The sequence below is a fragment of the Coregonus clupeaformis genome, chromosome 8, assembly GCF_020615455.1.
Source record: "Coregonus clupeaformis isolate EN_2021a chromosome 8, ASM2061545v1, whole genome shotgun sequence".
NCBI classification, from domain to species: domain Eukaryota; kingdom Metazoa; phylum Chordata; class Actinopteri; order Salmoniformes; family Salmonidae; genus Coregonus; species Coregonus clupeaformis.
In genome coordinates this window covers 17,591,547-17,615,231 of record NC_059199.1, presented here as the reverse complement: position 1 = coordinate 17,615,231, position 23,685 = coordinate 17,591,547, and the positions used below count along the sequence as shown (strand labels likewise).

General features: G+C 43.5%; 1 protein-coding gene and 2 non-coding genes across 5 annotated transcripts; 2 read left to right on the top strand and 1 right to left on the bottom strand.

Annotated features, from left to right (window-relative positions):
* The first annotated feature begins 859 nt into the window (after window positions 1–859).
* LOC121572723 lies at window positions 860–4,438 on the top strand. 3 transcript variants are annotated; one of them, XM_045222338.1, is made up of 14 exons: window positions 860–933; window positions 1,712–1,758; window positions 1,973–2,085; window positions 2,187–2,258; window positions 2,350–2,433; window positions 2,559–2,705; window positions 2,795–2,875; window positions 2,983–3,132; window positions 3,252–3,301; window positions 3,410–3,479; window positions 3,580–3,666; window positions 3,764–3,862; window positions 3,987–4,067; window positions 4,158–4,438. In XM_045222338.1, the coding sequence occupies exons 1-14, from the start codon at window positions 875–877 to the stop codon at window positions 4,356–4,358; spliced, it is 1,341 nt and encodes a 446-aa protein (XP_045078273.1). In that variant the 5' UTR covers window positions 860–874; the 3' UTR covers window positions 4,359–4,438. The 3 variants fall into 3 exon arrangements, with proteins under 3 accessions (XP_045078273.1, XP_041740679.2, XP_041740680.2); XM_041884745.2 differs by lacking the exon at window positions 860–933 and having other exon boundaries at window positions 1,524–1,758; XM_041884746.2 differs by lacking the exons at window positions 860–933; window positions 3,580–3,666 and having other exon boundaries at window positions 1,525–1,758.
* A 14,777-nt stretch (window positions 4,439–19,215) lies between these two features.
* Window positions 19,216–19,288, top strand: trnak-cuu. The gene has a single exon. It is a non-coding gene; the product is annotated as a tRNA-Lys (tRNA).
* A 430-nt stretch (window positions 19,289–19,718) lies between these two features.
* Window positions 19,719–19,791, bottom strand: trnak-cuu. The gene has a single exon. It is a non-coding gene; the product is annotated as a tRNA-Lys (tRNA).
* Between the last annotated feature and the right edge of the window lie 3,894 nt (window positions 19,792–23,685).

The window sequence follows — 23,685 nt, the reverse complement described above, 5'->3', positions numbered from 1 at the left end:
CAGTGGGATTACGGTATGGGCAGGCATAAGCTACGGACAACAAACACAATTGTATTTTATCGATGGCAATTTGAATGCACAGAGATACCGTGACGAGATCCTGAGGCCCATTGTTGTGCCATTCAACAGCTGCCATCACCTCATATTTCAGCATGATAATGCACAGTCCCATGTCGCAAGGATCTGTACACAATTCCTGGGAGCTGAAAATGTCACAATTCTTCCATGGCCTGCATATTCACAAGACATCTCACCCATTGAGCATGTTTGGAATGCTCTGGATCGACGTGCATGACAGCGTGTTCCAGTTCCTGCCAGTATCCAGCAACTTCGCAAAACCATCGAAGAGGAGTGGGTCAACATTCTACAGGCCTCAATCAACAGCTTGATCAACTCTATGCTAAGGAGATGTGTCCCGCTGCATGAGGCAAATGGTGGTCACACCAGATACTGACTGGTTTTCTGATCCACGCACCTATCTTTATTTAAAAAGGTATCTGTGACCAACAGATGCACATCTGCATTCCCAGTCATGTTAAATCCATAGATTAGGGCCTAAAGAATATATTTTAATTGACTGATTTCCTTATATGAACTGTAACACAGTAAATCTTTGAAATTGTTTCGTTTATATTTTTGTTCAGTGTAGATACATACTATTTATACACATATTGCCAGATTATTGCTATCAACTGCTGGCTGCAAGGTATATTACCCCGTTTGTATCTTTTGGAACAATGGTAGTCAAGTTTATAAAAATGATGTAGAATATATGGGCTACCACAGGTGTCACAGGCATCCACAGGTCTTGACCACCATGTTACGATGCTTCTTTAGGATCACATTGTTGTTGTCGTCGTAGAAGAGTCCGGAGATGGGACTGAGCTTGGTGGGTGCGCAGCACGCTTTGGGAACCTCGTCCGGCTTCAGAAGGTGAACCTGCCATGAAAAAAGGTCAATCAGACTTATTTATACATGCACTTTTATATAATCAATGATACTATCCTGTTTATAAAAGAGATATGGATTATTATTATGCAGATACTTCAGTGCTCTCCTACCTCAGTGGGCTGTGGCTTTGCCCCCCTTGTCTGAATTTGGTCAATATATTTTAAACCGGGTTGTCTGTGCTCCACAATACTTTATTATCCACTGAGTCAAAGCCTAGACTTTCAGAAGTTCAACAACAACTTCCATGAAACATGCTAAAACATTTCAATGGGCCATTGACCTAGCTAGTGACTTAAAAAGAAAATTTGGTATTTTTGTTTTATATTATACCAACAACATAGGAAATCCTCTGGTGACAAAATAGGGTCAATAGAATTAGAATGATGAGTAGGAATGGACTTTTTATAGAATTCTAATGGTAAGCATAGAGTTCCAAACTCATTTCTATGGCAACACAGCTGTCAATTTTGTAAACAACAATTTTCAAAAATATGTGTTGCCAAGAGACATCTAACCGATAGAACATCTCGGCGTTCTATTGAACGTTTTCTGTTTGAAAACAACAACAACTTCAGTTTGCTGTTCAACAACAACAAACTTGACAGATTTTTGAGACCTGAGACTGAAAGATCGACTGGAAAATGCCTGGGTGCTTTTCAAAATTGGTGGGGAGAGTGCGTGGACGTCGGCGGTCTACTGCGTCAACAGGTTGTTCAAATTCATTTGTGGGTTGTTTTTGTTGTCTTTTTCCGTTTTGCAGGGTTCGCAATCGTCGGGAGGTGGACAGCGACATCGACTTCGAAGAGGGTATGTTGAGTTTAAACTTCTTATTTTACCACATTTAACAATATAAATGTAATTTGTGAAATGTTGTGTATTTCTGTAATCCATACTTGCAAGCTAACGTTGACTTTAGTGACTTTTGCTAAGAGATGCACTTTTGAACTAGTAGTACTAGCTAGCTCGCTACGTTTTACATCCTAACATTTGTTTGTTTGTATTCCAATGTTCCTAATTTTAGAATCAACTGTCCTGGATGAGGTCCAGTTGGTTGTGCCATTGGATGATGTGCCGGATGTACCACTGCTGCCAGCCATCCTTGAGGAGGTGCCAGATGTGCCGACTATCCTTGAGGTACAATTTTCAGAAAGTTTAATGTTTGAAAAGTATCCCAGATATTCAATTTGTGTCACTTTGACATTCTAAAAATCTTTGTTGTCTGCTTTCTGCTTTAGGAGGCCACTGGTAATTGGCAGTTGATACCGATTAGGTTTAGCTCCCTGTACTGTGGGCCTGTTGTGATCAGGGTAAGAGACCCACACACACAGTCACATCACTGTTGCAATGTTTGCTGTTTCTAACCTGAATGTATTGTAATGTCAACCCCCTCTTGTGCAGAACAATGCCGGTCCGGTGGCTAAAGCTTGGAGAACTTTCCAGTTCATCAGCCCCATTATCACCTACATGCGTGGGGGATCCCAGGTATGTGTCTTTGTCACTACCTAATCCTAATCTACATCGTCAGTGTCATGTGATCTTGATGGAAATATGTTACAGCGATGGCTGATGTTGTTTTGTTGATGTTGTCTTGTTGTTTCACTCCACAGCAGGTGGTGGTGAGGATGCACCATGCGAGTAGGGTTCGAGGCCTGGAGACTCAACTGGTGTGGGCCATCTCCAAGGAGACACACAGACTTAGTCCAGAGGGCATCCCCTACTGTGCCACCAAGGTGCAGTCCATCTCTTGGATCCAGGTAAGATGTAAATACTACTGAATTAGTATTAGATTAGGCTTTTCTTCACTTATTCCGTTTGGCCTTAACATGTCGTTTCTCTCTGTCAGTATGTGGCTGGCAGGGTGACCCAGTATGCGTCTCACCTCCGCCACGAGACGTCTGTGGCCGTGACGCATGGCTGCTACCAGGTAAATAAACAATTTCCTATGTATATAGAATAGAAATTACAGGGCATTTTCCATTAGATATGGTCTATTTTCTATTAACGTGTGTTGTGTGTGTGTGTTTTGAGCAGCAAACTGATGTCTCGGTGGTGTACGCCACTCTCCACATGGGGCTGGATGGGCTGCTCTCCTCCTCGGCGTGGTCGGAGGCTGCCTCCGTCTCTACGCCCACCACTCAGCAGTTCACTGAGCCAGAGCCTGAGGGCCACAACTGCTATGAGGTCAGATGTTACACACACACATACTATTGACTAGTAGCATTAAGATCCTTCGATTGACCCATTGTTTGTCATGTCATTACATTGGTCACTGATGTTGAATAATTGTTCTGTTATTGTAGGGCTGGGAGGAGGACCTGCTGCCTGAGGAGAGGGAGGTTCCTCTGCTAAAGTGAGTCCCTCTAAATGTGTGTATAGTCTGAGCTTGTCAGATGCTGAAGGATAGTGGTCACAATGCTGTTATCCCCCATTGACATGCTCCATTCCCTCTCTTCCACAGCCTCTACCTTACCACCAAGAGAGTGGAGGACATCGGCCTGAGGCTCGTCTCCCTGCGCCAGGCCTTTACTGTGAGTGGACCCACTTTTCTTTGACTCTCTGTGTCTTCCTGTTCTGTCTGTCTCCTAGAGTAAGATGGGTGTCTCACCCTAACTCTTCCCTCTTCTCTAGACCCTGCTCGGTTCCACCCTGAGTAGGAACCATCTGTTTGTGGCGGGAAAGGTCCTACTGGGCGCACTGGTTCAGGTCCACCAGATGGTAGCTCACTAACTCATTGTCCTTCAAGGGAAAGAGAGTGTCCTCAGTGGGAAATGTGTTCTGTGCACTAACATCACTGCTCTTTGCTTTGTGATAGGACGAGGCCGAATTCATCCGTGCCTATAACGACTTTGTGGACTACCTGAGTGACCCCTCCAAGCAGATTGACATTGAGAGGGAGCTGGCTGAGGCAAAGGTGAGTTAATTAACTCTTTCAAGTCTCACTTTGAGTTCTTCCACATGCATGTCTTTTATACGGCACAGTAGCTGATCTATTTGAAATCATTCCTATTTTCTCCAAACGTGTTTTCTTGTCCTAGATCCATCATGTTAACCTGATAGATGTCCTTTTTGAGCTGGTGCTGTTTGGGATGATGACAGCTCAGAAATCCCTGATGGTGGTAAGTAGCATCTCGCTGGTAAATGTTTAGATGTCTGTCTATTAGCAATTTCACTTCAATTTCTCTTCTCTCCTCCTCTGTTTACTTTAGCAACCTGGTGGGTTCATGGAGCGTCTGTACGCTCTCCTGTACTCCTTCCTGCCCACTGTTGCCAGCATTGAGCCAAAGGCTGAGAGATACCTGTTGCTGGTCAATGTAAGAGTCAAGAGTTTACTTCCTGTTTTCTTCCTTATTACTAGTTTACTTCCTCTTTACTCGTTCCTGGTTAACAGGGTTTCAATGCCGTTTTAGGGGGAGTAACTCTCATTGTCTCTCTCCTCTTGATAAGCTAGTAGCTCAGAGCCATTTTCTATGTGTTGTGTGGTGTTCCCTTCAGGGGCGGGCTGATGGCTCTGCTAGATGACATGTTTGGGCAGCAGCTGGCCTGGTATTTTAACCGAGAGTCTCTGGTCACTGAGCTCTCCAGCCTCCTGGAGTACCACCTCGAGTACCTCATGGCCAGCATGTAGTCCTACTGCAGAGACCTGAAGGCTCTCTCTCTCTCTCTCTCTCTCTCTCTCTCTCTCTCTCTCTCTCTCTCTCTCTCTCTGCTTCTCTCTCTCTCTCTCTCTCTCTCTCTCTCTCTCTCTCTCTCTCCCTCTCTCTCTCTCTCTCTCTCTCTGGAATTGAGGACTTGAAGTGCTTCGTTGAACCCTGATTAGTTAACACCTATTAAATTCATGTATTCTCTTGTTTTCTCTCCCCACAGGATTCTTGTCACACTTTGCCACCTAACAGTGCTCTAGACACCAGTGCACTACATTACTTTGCTCTGAATTTTACATTTTTTAATAAAATAAATAGTAGTTCAAAAGCATTTGTCTCTGTCTTTTCATTTATTTGATTATTTCATCACTATTTCCTATTCCTGGAGTTGTTATGAGGCTAATATTACATTATTACATGAACAATTATGCTTTATTCTTTGCATATGAAAATAAAAACCAACTTTAAGTTGATTTACTGTCAACGATGTAGTGATGGTGTGGTGGGGAATCAGGCGCAGAAGCAGAGGTACAGTCCAACAAGACTTTACTATGCAAAATAATCCACAAACGGCAGGAGGCCAAACAGACGCGCACAGGCGTCAACACACGATCGCACGAAAACACAGTGCGCAAAACTCTCCTAAACAGAGGAGGACACTACTAACACTGGCGTACTGGAAAAATAACACAGCTACGCAACCATCTGACAAGCGACAATTACACACAACACTATACACACAAACAGGGAACTAAATAGGGTGCATAATGAGACCTAACACAAAACAGGTGTGGCTAACAGACAAAACTAATCAAACAGGAAACACAGAACATAGAACGGTGGCAGCTAGAATTCCGGAGACGACGAACGCCGAAGCCTGCCCGAACAAGGGAGAGAGGCAGCCTCGGCTCGAAACCGTGACAGTACCCCCTCCCCTTGACGCGCGGCTCCAGACGCGCGCGACTCGGCCTTGGGGACGACCCGGAGGCCGCGGCGCAGGCGCGTCGGATACCCCCGATGGAATTCCGTCCAGGAGCGACGGGTCCAAAATGTCTCTCCTCGGCACCCAGCACCGCTCCTCCGGACCGTACCCCTCCCACTCCACTAGATACTGAAGACCCCCCTCCGACGTCTAGAATCCAAGATGGATCTCACGGTGTACGCCGGTGCCCCTCGATGTCCAACGGGGCGGAGGAGTCTCCAAGATCTCATGTTCTTGGAGTGGGCCCGCTACCACCCGGCCTGAGAAGGGACACATGGAACGAGGGGTTAATACACTTATACTCCACTGGTAACTGTAATCTATAACATACCTCGTTCAACCTTCTCAGGACTTTAAATGGCCCTACAAACCGCCGACCCAGTTTCCGACAGGGCAGGCGGAGGGGCAGGTTTCTGGCAGAGAGCCAGACTCGATCTCCAGGTGCGTACACAGGCCCCTCACTGCGGTGTAGGTCAGCGCTCGTCTTCTGTCGACGTATGGCACGCTGCAGATGGACGTGTGCAGCGTTCCACGTCTCCTCCGAGCGCCGCACCCACTCATCCACAGCGGGGGCCTCGATCTGGCTCTCATGCCATGGTGCCAGAACCGGCTGGTACCCTAAAACACACTGAAAAGGGGTTAGTTGGGTGGAGGAGTGGCGGAGAGAGTTCTGTGCCATCTCGGCCCAGGGCACATATCTCGCCCACTCCTCCGGCCGGTCCCGAGTGCGGGAATCCCCAGTGCGGGACCTGTCGTCATCTCCCCGAGGAGGCCATCCCCAGCACCTAGCCGCGGTGTGTCCTCCCCGACCACAGTTGGTGCAGTGGATGGACCCCCTCACCTGCCGACTCCTCCTATCTCTAGCGCCAGCGCCCCCGAGCTCCATAGGACACGGCTCGGATGCGCTGGAGGGTGAAATGGACGGACCCCCCTCAGGACATCCGCGGGTGGCCAATAGGTTATCTAACCTGATTGACATGTCGACCAGCTGGTCGAAAGAGAGACTGGTGTCCCTACAGGCCAGCTCCCTACGGACGTCCTCTCTTAGGCTACATCGATATATATCGACGAGGGCCCGCTCATTCCACCCTGCATCAGCCGCTAGAGTACGGAATTCAAGCGCGAATTCCTGAGCACTCCTCCTCCCCTGCCGGAGGAAGACCAGACGCTCCCCGCCGCTTTCCCCTCCGGGGATGGTCGAACACCGCCCTAAAGCGGCGGGAGAACTCGTCGTAGGTGATACTCGCGGCGTCGATCTTCCTCCACTCCGCGTTGGCCCATTCCAATGCCTTCCCGGACAGGCAGGATATCAGGGCAGACACGCTCTCATGCCCCGAGGGTGCCGGGTGTACGGTGGCCAGGTACAACTCCACCTGGAGGAGGAATCCCTGACACCCAGCCGCGGTTCCGTCGTAGGCCCTCGGGAGAGCGAGTCGGATCCCTCGGTGTTCTGGCGCTGGAATGGGCAGGCTGGCCGATGGTGCTGGCTGGGCTGGCGGTGAGGAAGGTGTTGGAGGTGCGCCCCAGCCTCGGAGCGTGGTGATTACCTCCTGCAGGGGCGGTTCCCATCTGGAGGATCTGTTCCTGTTGCTCCCGAACCTGGACCTCCAGTCTCGTCGGGCGCTGCTTCGGCTCCCGCTGATTCCATGTTTAAGGTGTGTAATTCTGTCAACGATGTAGTGATGGTGTGGTGGGGAATCAGGCGCAGAAGCAGAGGTACAGTCCAACAAGACTTTACTATGCAAAATAATCCACAAACGGCAGGAGGCCAAACAGACGCGCACAGGCGTCAACACACGATCGCACGAAAACACAGTGCGCAAAACTCTCCTAAACAGAGGAGGACACTACTAACACTGGCGTACTGGAAAAATAACACAGCTACGCAACCATCTGACAAGCGACAATTACACACAACACTATACACACAAACAGGGAACTAAATAGGGTGCATAATGAGACCTAACACAAAACAGGTGTGGCTAACAGACAAAACTAATCAAACAGGAAACACAGAACATAGAACGGTGGCAGCTAGAATTCCGGAGACGACGAACGCCGAAGCCTGCCCGAACAAGGGAGAGAGGCAGCCTCGGCCGAAACCGTGACATTTACATGTACTACAGGCCCACGCTTTATGGCATTGTACTGTGATGTGTGATACTGTACTATTTAAAAACATGGAGGCCTACATACACTGAGTGTACAAAACATTAAGAACACCTTGCTAATATTGAGTTGCACCCCCTGTTGCTCAGAACAGCCTCAATTTGTCGGGGCATGGACTCTATAAGGTGTCGAAAGCATTCCAAAGGGATTCTGGCCCATGTTGACTCCAATGCTTCCCACAGTTGTGTCAAGTTGGCTGAATGACCTTTGGGTGGTGGACCATTCTTGATACACCTACTACCATACCCCGTTCAAAGGATCATAGCTTTCACCTGAATTTACCTGGTCAGTCTATGTCATGGAAAGAGCAGGTGTTCCTAATGTTTTGTACACTCAGTGTATGTTAGTTGTGTAGTAACCTGGTACAGTATAATAAAGTCCACCACTATAGGGCACAATTGCTTCAGTCTTGAAAGTTACTTCTCACTATCTGTACTCTATTTTAAGACTGCCATTGTAGACTCAGGTAAATTGGTTATTTTAGTTTCAGTTTGCCATAAATGTCTGAGCCATTTACCGTCATTCCCATTGAAACCAATGTTAGAGTTCATGTATAGCCCCTGGTTCACCCCAGACTTGACTGCCCTTGACCAGCACAAAAACATCCTGTGGCGTACTGCATTAGCATCGAACAACTTTTCAGGGAAGTCAGGAACCAATATACACAATCAGTTAGGAAAGCAAAGGCTAGCTTTTTCAAACAGAAATGTGCATCCTGTAGCACTAACTCCAAAACGTTTTGGGACACTGTAAAGTCCATGGAGAATAAGAGCACCTCCTCCCAGCTACCCACTGCACTGAGGCTAGGAAACACTGTCACCGCCGATAAATCTACGATAATCGAGAATATCAATAAGCATTTTGCTACGGCTGGCCATGCTTTCCACTTGGCTACCCCTACCCCGGCCACCAGCTCTGCACCCTCCGCTGCAACTTGCCCATGCCCCCCCCCCCCCGCCCCCACATCTCCTTCACCAAAATACAGATAGCTGATGTCCTGAAAGAGCTGCTAAATCTGGACCCCGCCGAAATTGTCGCAACCCCTATTACTAGCCTGTTCAATCTGTCTTTCGTATCGTCTGAGATCCCCAGAGATTTGGAAAGCTGCCGCGGTCATCCCCCTCTTCGAGCTGGTCATGGGTGCACCTCAGCCAAGCTCAATGTCCTAAACGATATGATAACCGCGATCGATAAAAGACAGTAATGTGCAGCCGTCTTCATCGACCTGGCCAAGGCTTTTGACTGTCAATCACTGCATTCTTATTGGCAGACTAAATAGCCTTGGTTTCTCAAATGACTGCCTCACCTGGTTCACCAACTACTTCTCAGATAGAGTTCAATGTGTCAAATTGGAGGGCCTGTTGTCTGGACCTCTAGCAGTCTCTAAGGGGGTGCCACAGGGTTCAAATCTCAGGCCGACTCTATTCTCTGTGTATATCAATGATGTCGCTCTTGCTGCTGGTGACTCTCAGATCTACCTCTATGCAGACGACACCATTTTGTATACATCTGGCCCTTCACTGGACACTGTGTTAACAAACCTCCAAACGAGCTTCAATGCCATACAACACTCCTTCCGTGGCCTCCAACTGCTCTTAAACGCTAGTAAAACTAAATGCATGCTCTTCAATCGAACGCTGCTTGCACCCGCCCGCCCGATTAGAATCACTACTCTCGAGCGGGTCTGACTTAGAATATGTGGACAACTACAAATACCTAGGTGTCTGGTTAGACCGTAAACTCTCCTTCCAGACTCACATTAAGCATCTCCAATCCAAAGTTAAATCTAGAATCGGCTTCCTATTTCGCAACAAAGCCTCCTTCACTCATGCTGCTAAACATGCCCTCGTAAAACTGACTATCCTACCGATCCTTGACTTCGGCGATGTCATTTACAAAATAGCTTCCAACACTCTACTCAGCAAATTGGATGTAGTCTATCACAGTGCCATCTGTTTTGTCACCAAAGCCCCATATACTACCCACCATTGTGACCTGTACACTCTCGTTGGCTGGCCCTCACTACATATTCGTCGCCAAACCCACTGGCTCCAGGTCATCTATAAATCACTTCTAGGCAAATCCCCGCCTTATCTTAGATCATTGGTCACCATAGCAACACCCACCCGTAGTATGCGTTCCAGCAGGTATATCTCACTGGTCATCCCCAAAGCCAACACCTCCTTTGGCCACCATTCCTTCCAGTTCTCTGCTGCATATAGCTGGAACGGACTGCAAACATCTCTGAAGCTGGAGACACTTATCCCCCTCACTAACTTTAAGCATCAGTTGTCAGAGCAGCTTACCGATCACCTGTACACAGCCCATCTGTAATTAGCCCACCCAAATACCTCATCCCCATATTGTGATTTACATTGTTATTTATTTTGCTAATTGTGTGTTACAGCAAATAAGGTGATACAATGTTGGATCATGATATTATCTATTCAGTAGATTGAGTAGTTAAGGGAGACAGAAGCTCACCTTCCAGCCTAGGTCACTAAAGCTCACATATAATTCATGTCTCTTACAAGCCTGACGCCCACTGTTGACGTGGCTGTGATCTGAAAGGGATCAAAAAAGATTTTATGAAACAGGACAGACTGTCAAGCATGCTTTGGATGCATTGGATTTAAAATAAAGACACAATTTAATGTAAACGCAAGTTAAGTAATTTTGTAATTTGGATGAACTATCCCTTTAAACTCTGCAAAAACAAGCTTAACAACAACACCAAAAACCAGTGTTGTCCCCTGACCTTGTATGACCTCACCATGTATACTGGGCAGGGGACGGTCATATTTGGGCTTCTTCTTGCGGGGGGTTGGGATTCAGGGGTGCGACAGGGGGGCCTGGCTGGCCCTGAAGAAGGTCACCATGAAGGGCTGTTTGGAGCAGGGGCCCCTTCGACCCACCAAGCCTACCCACCCAGCTGACAAGGACTGGTCTGATAGAGAGAAAACAATGTGTGTGTGTGTTTGTGTGTGTGTGCGTGTGCGTGTGCGTGTGTGTGTGTGTGTGTGTGTGTGTGTGTGTGAGAGAGAGAGTGATACAATCTTGAGGTACACCAAAACAGCATATCTCCATTTCTATGTATTTACTAAACAATTACAAATACTATATGACATTACATTGCTACTGCACAGGTATTGGTGTAGTATTCTGAGTTAACTTGCCTCTATATTCAATGGTATAATAATCAAGAAATCCACTTTGTGGGAAATACCCTCCCCATCTGCAGAGCATTTCCTGACCCTGACCATAGTATTAACTCTTTGAGGCTCACCCTCCTCTGTGTCCACATAGAGACTGCAGGGGTGCAGGACGTGACAAATAAACTCGAAACTGGGAATGTTTACTGGTTGCTCATGAGGTCAAGGGGAAGTCAATGTGTGGAATAAATGTAACTAGTTGTGGAAAATATTCTAGATCAAGAAAAATAAGGTAAGGAGCAAGCGCTGCATGCATATTATGTGTGCCAAACAGGTGCTGCGTAGATTACAATATAATTTTCTGACCTTTTGGAACAACGTAAACAACAATAACTACATTATAAGCGTACCAGAGAGTTTGTTGTAACGTTTTTTTGCTAAGCCTTTATTACAGCAAAGACTAAAAACAGTCACATTCATTTGTGAATGCAATTTCCGAAATGTAACGGCTTATTGTTTAAGCTAATTATTCTAAGCTCGCTTTATTTTATTTTAAAACTAACATGCTTGATTGCATTTCAAATCATGAATGACTCATATGCTGTGTGATGACATGAACGAATGAAAGATTGATTGATACAGTAGCCTATATAAGCATTGAAATATAGGCCTAAATAAGTTACAGTATTAAGACTAAACAGGATATGCTCTTAGGCCTACAGCTCGGGCTGCTATACTAAGCCTACTAATGATAATGGCAATACTTATTATAATGATGATCATAATAATATTAGTAATAATAACAATAAGAAGGATATCAAGAAAAAGCAGGGTTATTATTATTATCATTATTATTAATTCTGACACTTTGGAACAATGTAAACAACACTAAATTAATTATAAAGATACCAGAGAGGCTGTTCTAACGAAAAAAAAGTGTAAAGCCTTTATTACAGCAAAGCAAAGATTAAAAACAGCCGAATTTGTGAAATCGTTTACTTGACATGTTGTTGTGTGAGCCTTGGTGCTCACCGAACCAGTAGGCTATTAAACAAACACTCAAACAGGCAACAGAAGCAGGATCTGACTTATTTCTGTAGATATACAGTTGAAGTCAGAAGTTTACATACACTTAGGTTGGAGTCATTAAAACTCGTTTTTCAACCACTCCACAAATTTCTTGTTAACAAACTATAGTTTTGGCAAGTTGGTTAGGACATCTACTTTGTGCATGACACAAGTAATCTTTCCAACAATTGTTTACAGACAGATTATTTCACTTATAATTCACTGTATCACAATTCCAGTGGGTCAGAAGTTTACATACACTAAGTTGACTGTGCCTTTAAACAGCTTGGAAAATTCCAGAAAATGATGTCATGGCTTTAGAAGCTTCTGATAGGCTAATTGACATAATTTGAGTCAATTGGAGGTGTACCTGTGGATGTATTTCAAAGCCTACCTTCAAACTCAGTGCCTCTTTGCTTGACATCATGTGAAAATCAAAATAAATCAGCCAAGACCTCAGAAAATGTTCTTTAGACCTCCACAAGTCTGGTTCATTCTTGGAAGCAATTTCCAAACGCCTGAAGGTACCACGTTCATCTGTACAAACAATAGTACACAAGTATAAACACCATGGGACCACGCAGCCATCATACCGTACATGAAGGAGGCGCGTTCTGTCTCCTAGAGATGAACGTACTTTGGTGCGAAAAGTGCAAATCAATCCCAGAACAACAGCAAAGGACCTTGTGAAGATGCTGGAGGAAACAGGTACAAAGGTATATATATCCACAGTAAAACGAGTCCTATATCGACATAACCTGAAAGGCCGCTCAGCAAGGAAGAAGCCACTGCTCCAAAACCGCCATAAAAATGCCAGACTACGGTTTGCAACTGCACATGGGGACAAAGACTGTACTTTTTTGGAGAAATGTCCTCTGGTCTGATGAAACAAAAATAGAACTGTTTGGCCATAATGACCATCGTTATGTTTGGAGGAAAAGGGGGGGTCTTGCAAGCCGAAGAACACCATCCCAACCGTGAAGCACGGGGGTGGCAGCATCATGCTGTGGGGGTACTTTGCTGCAGGAGGGACTGGTGCACTTCACAAAATAGATGGCATCATGAGGAAGGAAAATTATGTGGATATATTGAAGCAACATCTCAAGACATCAGTCAGGAAGTTAAAGCTTGGTCGCAAATGGGTCTTCCAAATGGACAATGACCCCAAGCATACTTCCAAAGTTGTGGCAAAATGGCTTAAGAACAACAAAGTCAAGGTAATGGAGTGGCCATCACAAAGCCCTGACCTCAAACCTATAGAACATTTGTTGGCAGAACTGAAAAAGCGTGTGTGAGCAAGGAGGCCTACAAACCTGACTCAATTACACCAGCTCTGTCAGGAGGAATGGGCCAAAATTCAACCAACTTATTGTGGGAAGCTTGTGGAAGGCTACCCGAAATGTTTGACCCAAGTTAAACAATTTAAAGGCAATGCTACCAAATACTAATTGAGTGTATGTAAACTTCTGACCCATTGGGAATGTGATGAAATAAATAAAAGCAGAAATAAATCATTCTCTCTACTATTATTCTGACATTTCACATTCTTAAAATAAAGTGGTGATCCTAACTGACCTAAGACAGGGAATTTATACTAGGATTAAATGTTAGTAATGGTGAAAAACTGAGTTTAAATGTATTTGCTAATGTGTATGTTAACTTCCGACTTCAAATTTATAAAGCCAGGCACATTTAACAGTTAAGCTATTGATTATTGACCTAATTAAGTCGGGGTTTCCTCTCCTCACTTTTCTTAGACAATAAGGCAAGGGCTGTTTTCTCATCTCTTCATTCTGCTGCTGCCTCCGCCACATTGTTCTCAACAACAATACGCAGATTAAATGTGCTATTATGCACATAGCAACATGGTCTAGGAAAAGGCACCAATTCAACAGAGCACTGATGTGTTTCAGAACTGCAGACAGTGACCACTATCCAACGCGGGAGAAAGTGCATTTGTTATAAAATGATATTATTTTTATTCTTGCACCATTGTTCTTATGTAATATAACCATATGCAATTTCAGTAACACGTCTTAGAGTGATGGACTGTGCCATCCCCACGGCCTCCACAATGGATTAGTCCACTCAGACTGGCGCGAATCAGACAGGTGTTTTGTACACCATGATATTTGTACATTAATTTTTTGCTACTGCTCCGCTAAAGAAATATTGGTCGACCAACAGCCTATCGACCAAACAATCGACCAGTCGAATAAATGGGGTCAACCCTACTAGTTATATAATCTTCCAGAACGATGAGTAGGTGTGTCCAAACTTTTGACTGTTACTGTACATACAGTATATCTATATTGCATAGTTATAACCCTTAACTAATACTGTTTACATGTGTGCATATCTTTGTATTATAGAACCACAACAATAAGATTCCAAGTTATTCGGATTACCACAATCATATAAACATCCTCAAATACAAACAGCTGTGTCTGCATGTGTGCGTGTGGTGGTGACCAAGTGTTTAGTATGGGCCTCAACATCATGTTCTAACCGGACAGCACTATAGTGCGCAGAACCAAACCAATCAGTTATAAGTATATAGCGGGTGAGGGCATTCACAGCCAACCGCTCAGACGGGTGAGGGCATACTAGCCAGCTGTTTTACGTGGTCTTTCTAGCTGGATTTAGTGACTAACAGTATTTTACATGGTCTGTCATTTCTTTAGCGACCAATAGTTTTTACAGTCATTGTGATAACTATAAACTTTTATACTAACATCACCAATCTGAGGTAAAATGGATGTGTAATTCCACTACATTTTATGGGGTGAAAATGCAGGCTTGTAGTAACACAAACTGTCCACAGTCCACATTCGGGAAATTAGCGGAATATACAATAATTTACTATGCCAAAATAATTCAACATGTCAACTTAAGAAGATAGTATACAGTATGTTGCCCACTCACAAACTATTGCAACAATGACATCTATTTCTCACTCATTTAACCATTTGGAGAGTAAAATAATGCTCTCAAACACAATTTAACTGGTCGCTGTAGACTAGAGCCTCCATAGTCTGTGCAGCAGCCTGAACGTTTGACGTCCCTACCTTTTTAGGTTTCTTTTCATGTCTAGTCCATTGTACTGGCCTGTGTGAGGTGTAGTAGTTTGATGCATCTTCTTGCTTTGCTTATTTTTTGTCATCTGAAAATTCAGTCTCAGCCAACAATTGTTGATATCCTTCATTCCTTACCTGACCCTTACAGACACAGATACCGGACCCAAAGACATTCAAGCAGCACTTTGACAGCAAGCATCCCAAGTCCCCAATACCTCCAGAGCTGGTTGCTGTTGAGGCTTAAAAGACCACACACACACAATGGACCTACAGCTGGGATAAGATGCTCTCATCATTCAGACTCACAGTATACATGTTAGCAGCAAATTATTGCCCTATGCTTCAACTGTATTTCATATGGCTCAATATGTGGAAATGTTGTCACTCATCGCCTTTCATGTTGTGATTCACAGACACACGATGACCACGATTTGAGCGCTGCAACTGGGACTGAATGGCGTCAAGGGACAAAACACTGAGACCCCTGGACATGGGTGGGGGAATATTTGTGTTACAATGACCTAAAAGGGGGGGCAGAAGCACACCAGCACACCATCTTATATGTCCAACCACCCCTCAACTTCAGACTCTATTGAAGCACCCATCTTACTTCTATGAGCCCACTCTACCTACATCCCTTTTCCCTATGCCGCTTCCTTCATTCATTCCTGATTCAATACCATCTAGACCAGGGGTGTCAAACGTCCGGCCCGCGGGCCGGATCAGGCCCGCAAACGGGTTTAATCCGGCCCGCGAGATGATTTTGTAAAGTATATAAATGAGCTGCAATTTTTCAATAAAAGAAACTGCTGTTCCAATTGTGTCCACTGGATGGCGCAATAACAATTGTGTTAAGCAAGCAAACTGTTTATACCGGGGCAGAGCAAATAGGTCAAGCAAGTGCAGCCAGTCCGGATGAGCTACTTTGTTTTGCCCGCGATATTTATTACGGCTTCTACTTTTAACATTATGTGCTTTGGCACCCTCATTGCCCCAATATGTCTCTGTCAAAAAAGAGAAAAGTGGACGCAGAATGCAGAGTGTTCCAAGAAAAATTGTCATCCTTCTATTTATTCATGGAATTGAATGGGAAAGCTGTATGTTTGGTGTGTTCACAGCATGTTGCAGTGCTGAAAGAATATAACCTTCGTCGCCACTATGTGAGTCTTCATGCCGACAAATATGACAACTTTCAAGGACAGCGGAGAAGAGAGAAGGTGAATGAACTGTTGGTGGGTCTGAAGAAACAGCAGTCTGTGTTTACTCACAGCCGAGACATCAGTGACGCTGCAGTGAAAGCTAGCTACGTCATTGCTAATGAAATCGCAGTGGCTTCAAAACCATTTAGTGAGGGTGAATTTGTAAAAACATGCATGATGAAGGCAGCAGAGATTGTGTGCCCTGAAAAGCACCAGGCTTTTGCAAATATCAGCCTGACAAGAAACACAGTTGCAGACAGGATTTCCGATCTTTCAGTGGATTTGGACAGCCAGTTGAAGCAAAAAGTAAAGTCATTTATTGCGTTTTGGTTGCAATTGATGAAAGCACGGACATTACAGATGTTGCACAACTGGCCATTTTCATCCGCGGAGTTGATGACACATTGACCGTCACCGAGAAGTTCGTGGAGTTGGTGCCGATGACAGATACAACGACAGCAGCTGATATTTTCACTGCACTCGTCGGCGCGCTGGACAGGGTCGGAGTGGACTGGTCCCGCGCTGTCAGCCTGGCTACAGATGGTGCGCCCTCAATTATCGGGAAAAAAGCAGGCGTTGTGACAAAGTTCAGAGAGAAAGTGCAATCTGCAAATGGAGGACGTGATTTTCAAATGGAGGACTTTTCACTGTATTTTGCACCAGGAGGCTTTGTGTTGCAAGTCATTAAAGATGGATAACGTCATGAATAAAACAAAGCTGCGCTCAAGGCTCACACACAAGCACTTGAATCACATCCTGAAGTTGGCTGCCACTCAGGATGTGACGCCTGATATTGATACGCTGGTGAAAGCTAAAAGATGCCAGGTATCAGGAGTCAAATAAACTATGCAACCCCACTTAAAGTGCTGCATGGGACACCCTGATATAGTTCTGTGATCTGTGATATACTTCTGTGAATCACTGAGGCATTGTGTGTTTGTGTGTTGTTTGTCCTCAGAATTTCAAATAACTTGAGGTGTTTTATGATTAATAGTGATGTTGTGCTTTTGGACACACTGTCCTCAGGCTCCAGCTTTATGTTTATATGTTTTTATGTTGATGAGCTATTGTTTTTAATTACTTTTATTTTATTTGTATATTTAACCTATTCTTGACTCTGTGGTTCTTGCACTTGTTTGTGGAACAGGATTTCAGTATTTGTATCTACATTTCTGCCTGAGAAATGACACCCTGATATAGTTCTGTGATCTGTGAAACAGTTATGTGAATCACTGAGGCATTGTGTGTTTGTGTGTTCTTTTTCTTTAGAATTTTCAAATAAACTTCAGGTGTTTTATGATTAATAGTGATGTTGTGCTTGTACTATTTTGGACACACTGTCCTCAGGCTCCAGCTTTATGTTTTATGTTGATAGTATTAAAACAAAGAAAACAATCTGAAGTTGTTGTTTTTAAGTTATATATACCATGATTTTACCGGTCCGGCCCACCTGGGAATAGATTTTCCTCCATGTGGCCCCTGAGCTAAAATGAGTTTGACACCCCTGGTCTAGATGTTATCAAATCAGGAGAAGAACAAGTGCAGGAAGCAGCATAGCTTCCTTCACTTGTTCTTCTCCTGATTTGATAACATCTAGCCTCAGTAACATATTTAAAAGTGTTGTAGTGTACAGTTTTTGCTACCTTTTTTCCACCTGTGTAAGGCTGTCCTGCTTATTCTGGGGTTCAGACTGAATGCAGTGGTAAATGTGCTGCTCACAATTGACAGCAGCAACATTGACAAGAAGGGTGTTGATATAGCTGCGTTTAGACATGGCTTCCTTGTTTTGAGTCTGTTAGGTGTGTTTCTCATTCTGCTGGAGTTTACCTAGTATTTTATATAAACCTACCTTATGCATCCAGTTTTTCCATTTGTAACTCACCCACCAAAATCACAATATACTGTTTTACATTTTGTGTTATTTGTGCTGGTCTAATTCCTAAAATGGAAAAGCAGAAGAATCTATGCGCTCTTGGATAGTAATAATTGTTAATATGGTGCTCTTCCATGTCCCAGGTGTGTGGCATTGATTAATAAATCATTTAATGTTAACTTAAATTCAGATGTTTAGATGTTATGTATAATGGGCATTGTTTACTATTTGATTTCTTTAAAACAATGTAATTGTTGGAGTTCAGACTGAAGGAGAAGAGGATCTGGTAAAATAGGTTGCTAATATCATCTAAGTAGGTAGCTAGCTATATAGCTTATTTGCAGAAAACTATCCTAGTATTCATAGCACATTATATATATCTGACTGATACTAGTATAGTATTCTGTTCAAGACACAAGACCAAATGCATAAATAAGACAATTATGAGTTAAATAAAATATGTAACAGTAAATGTAAATGTTCAATGTACATTTTGTTTTGGATCAAGGTAGCTAGTAGATAGCTAGCTGACAACAAAGGTGTCAAATAGAGAGGACGTGTAGGAGCTCACAGGGATTTGTAGTCTTGTAGTCTTAATGCTAATTAGCATTTTCGAATCTGAGTGTAAATAGAGCCGATTATATTGATAAAAGTCACCTTGTCCAAGAGAGATTTACATGGTTATCAAAACGTCATGACAGGGTAAGCCTACGCAAAACACAGACATTATTTGAAGTGTTTCTAAAATCCACAATGGATAAAATTAATGGTTGAAAAACGATTGGAACCATTTCCGTGCCCGCAAGGTTTTATGGGTATTATGAGGTGTCCACTGTGGGGCTCAATTACAAATATGATAACATTTACATATCATTTATAATATTTGATTAGTTTCAAGTTAGTCGCCTCTCTAACTTCAAAACGTCTAAAATAATTGAGGAAAATGAAACCAACTAATATAAGAAAGACTTAATTTAATGTTTTATTTCAAATTTAATAAATAAAATACTGAACAATGAGGTGAGTGCTTCAATCAGAGGGGTTTGGGGAAGGGTACTATGTTGAAGAATTTACAAAGGGAGGAGCTACATCTAACATAAACCGCCCGGCTAGCTCAGTCGGTAGAGCATGAGACTCTTAATCTCAGGGTCGTGGGTTCGAGCCCCACGTTGGGCGCTATCTTTTTTTTATCTTTTTTTTTCACAAAGTGATTTCACAACCTCCCCCACAGTAATCTGAAAACCTTCAACAATGGAATTGAATCACTATTATCTTTTTCAGTATATAATCTATCTTTAATAAGGTGAATTTCTTATATAATCTCTCTTTAATGAGGTGAATTTCATAAAGTAAATATTATAACCCTGTTACAAATACTAACACTAATATTTTTATAGTATTTATATATTTTATTAGTAGGATTTCTTCAACTTCAAAAACGTCTAAAATAATTGAGTAAAATGAAACCAACTATAAAACTAAAATACTATATTAAAATGTTGTATATAAAAAATAAATTAAAATATAATAAAGAACACAGATGAGTGCTAAAATCTTGTCTTTACGTCTTTGAGCACAGCAAGGTTAGAGGTGCGAAAACAATGTGCGCCCAACGTGGGGCTCGAACCCACGACCCTGAGATTAAGAGTCTCATGCTCTACCGACTGAGCTAGCCGGGCAACTTTAAGAACGAAGGAAGGAGCCCACTAAGAACATAACATGGAAACTCCCCCTCATCAATGGTGTGTGTGTGTGTTTCTCGAGGCTTGGGCTAGGGTTCAACTGGAATGTGCTTATGCCCTGAGACAAGTGAGTAAGTGTGTGTCTATCTAGGTAAATGAGAGCAGAGGAAGAGCGGCTTGTTCTAATACAATCGTTGCAGCAGGCTCAACCACTACCCCGCCGCTCGTTTCTTTACAGACAGAAGAACTAGGCAATAGTTGTTTAGAGCACGCAGCACTTCACTGTTTGAGCGAAAGATACATGCGTGCTGGCAGCTACAAATGTATTTATCCGATCACAGATCATAAAAAAATACTTGTTATACTCTTATTCGGAAAATTCTCGATATCCGTTACAATATTCGTTTTGTCAGAGTACTCGGCACACCCCTAGTTGCTAGTTAGTTAACTAACGTTAGCTAGCTGGCTAGTGTTTGTCTGGGAGTTCCATTTGTTGCAGAAGCTAGCTACAGCTCCTCTCCACAGATAAGGTTAGTTGTAAAAAAATCTCTGTACTCTTTGCTGGTGGTGGCTTGTTCTCTGTTGTCTAGCTAACGAGCTAGCTGGCTAACGTTCGTCAGGCAGCTGTATTGTAGCCAGCCAGTAGTAGGCGACCAGCAGTAGTGTTGTCATGATACCAGAATTTTGACTTCAATACCGATACAAGGTTTAGTATCACGATACGCGTTACCATCACAATACTCTGTTCCAAAACGATACCACAACAAATCGGCATATTTGCCAAAGTCACAGAATGGCACTTGATCCAGACAGATGTAAACTTTTTATTGGGTATTTGGGAATCTAGTTAATAGCTACGAAGATGATACCGGTGGCTTACAGCTTTATTTGTAGGCTAACTTTCCTCGCTAGCTTACAGCTGAAGCAATATCAATTCACTACCATAGTACTTTGTTTGTGATCATATGCAAATCATATTGCAAAATATGCTGATTTCAAAGCTGACTGTCACCAAAAACGTTATTAATTCACTTCGTCTCCATCGACACCAAAAACGAATTCACTTCTTCACCTCCAGTGTAGTTTCCACTAGATTCCATAACAAACCAAATCAGATTCCACAGCCACATTCTTCCTCACATGGCAGTGTGGGTGGAATGAGCGAGCTCGCCTGGCAACCACAGCGCGAAACACTCGAGGAAATAAAACTCGGGTAGTCTGCCTGGAAATTAATTCGCAAGACCAGTACATTTTTCTAATATTTTTTATAAACATATTTGATAGTTATCTGTTCTACTCTCATTTTAATTCAAGAACTTTTCAAGTACCAACTTCAGAAAATTTCTGATTTTCAAGGTATTCCAGTACTTGAATTTCAGAGTGCCAAATTCATGTACTTTAAGCACCTCAAGCACCTTGTGCGAACCCTGGCTAGCTATTGAATTCATGAATTCATGTTTAGTTCCTTGACTCTTGTTGACCTTGATTGACATTAATGTGTGTTTAGTGACATCTTATGGTTGGTTGACAGTATTGCACCCCTTTGTTTTAGCCACCCAATTGTTGCATTTTCTCCTCACTGTTTTATGTTGCTGGAGAGAATGTGAGGAGTGAGAGAGTCCTTCAAGTCAACTAACACTACTGCTATGTTATGTGCTTGTCATTACCCATAGAATAAAACAAATTGAATAAGCTACATCACATGCTTGCTGTGCTGTTGCCTTCAGTGGGAAGAACTAGGCAGTTACACCAGCAAATGGACATATGAATTGGAGGAAAAAGGCACAGTGGGGTAAGTTATATCATCATGTTTTGTCTCTCATTCCCTTTCTCTTGTTTCCTCAGGTCTTAGGTTCCCTTTCTTTTGCTCAGTAACGTAAGGTAAGTTATTCAACTGATAGTGTTGACTAAGCACAAACGGGTTGGGTAAGTTGACATGAACTTGTAATGTGTACTTTTTTGTTGACAAAATTGTCAGATTTAGATAAATATGCTAATAGTGTTATAAATGTGCTTTTATCAGGTGCTTCAGACGTGTCCATTCATCATGAAGGGATATTGCCTTTAGCTGGCTTTGAAGTCGAGGGAAGGATCAGGATCAATTGAGTCTTTCCTCTCTTCACATTACTGCTTCATATCAAGAAGTCTATGCATTTTCTACCACATTGTTTTATTCCCTATCCACACTTACTCTGCAGCAATAGATTGTAAGTTAAAACCAAGGTTCTTCAACTCTGGTCCTGGAGAGCTACTGTCTGTTTGCAGGCTTTTGCTCCGGCCCATCACTAATAATAATTTGCCATTTAACAGACACTTTTATCCAAAGCTACTTACAGTCATGCATGCATACATTATAATTTTTTTGTGTATGGGTGGTCCCGGGGATTGATCCCACTACCCTGGCGTTACAAGCGCCGTGCTCTACCAGCTGAGCTACAGAGGACCACTAATCACTAACACACATTCAAAGAATCATGGTCGTAGGTCTGGTCTATGATTAGCTGAATTAAGTGTGTCACTGCAGGGCTGGAAAGAAAGCCTACACATTGAGTTGCTTTCCAAGATCAGAGTTTGATACCCCTGGCTTACCCAATGTTAACACTGTGCTTTACACTGACAGATGATGACCAGAAGCTGAGAAAGAGAAAAATATGTCTGAAGATAAACCTGGCCTGGAAGACTCCATATCTTGGCGTTACTAAGGATTAAAGCATTACTTTGTTTAACTGCTTGAGCTAGACCAGAGTTGATGCATTTCCATTTAAACGTTAAGACTATATTGCCCTTTCAGAGCTCTTGAATACGGGGGTGGAACAGAAACTATTTTCATGGTGACAGTGATGAACACCGTTAATTTAAAGCTGCAATATGTAACTTTTTGGGCGACCTGACATAATTCACATAGAACTGTTAGTTATAGATCTGTCATTCTCATTGAAAGTACACTTTATATACAAATGTATGTGGACACTCCTTCAAATTAGTGGATTCGGCTATTTCAGCCACACCCGTTGCTGACAGGTGTATAAAATCGAGCGCATAGCCATGCAATCTCCATAGACAAACATTGGTAGTAGAATGGCCTTACTGAAGAGCTCAGTGACTTTCAACGTGGCACCGTCATAGGATGCCACCTTTCCAACAAGTCAGTTCGTCAAATGTCTGCCCTGCTAGAGCTGCCCCGGTCAACTGTAAGTGCTGTTATTGTTAAGTGGAAACGTCTAGGAGCAACAACGGCTCAGCCGCGAAGTGGTAGGCCACACAAGTTCACAGAGCGGGACCGCAGAGTACTAAATATTGTCTGACCTCGGTTGCAACACTCACTACCGAGTTCCAAACTGCCTCTGGAAGCAACATCAGCACAATAACTGTTCGTCGAGAGCTTAATGAAGGGTTTCCATGGCCGAGCAGCCGCACACAAGCCTAAGATCACCATGCGCAATGCCAAGCGTGGAGTGGTGTAAAGCTCGCCGCTATTGACAAATCTGGGTTTGGCGGATGCCGGGAGAACGCTACCTGCCCCAATGCATAATGCCAACTGTAAAGTTTGGTGGAGGAGGAATAATGGTCTGGGGGAGTTTTTCATGGTTTGGGCTAGGCCCCTTAGTTCCAGCATACAGCATACAATAACATTCTAGACGATTCTGTGCTTCCAACTTTGTGGCAACAGTTTAGGAAAGACCCTTTCCTGTTTCAGCATGACAATGCCCCCGTGCACAGATTGAGGAATACAGAAATGGTTTGTCGAAATCAGTGTGGAAGAACTTGACTGGCCTGTACAGAGCCCTGACCTCAACCCCATCGAACACCTTTGGGATGAATTGGAACACCGACTGCGAGCCAGGCCTAATCGCCCAACATCAGTGCCCGACCTCACTAATGCGCTTGTGG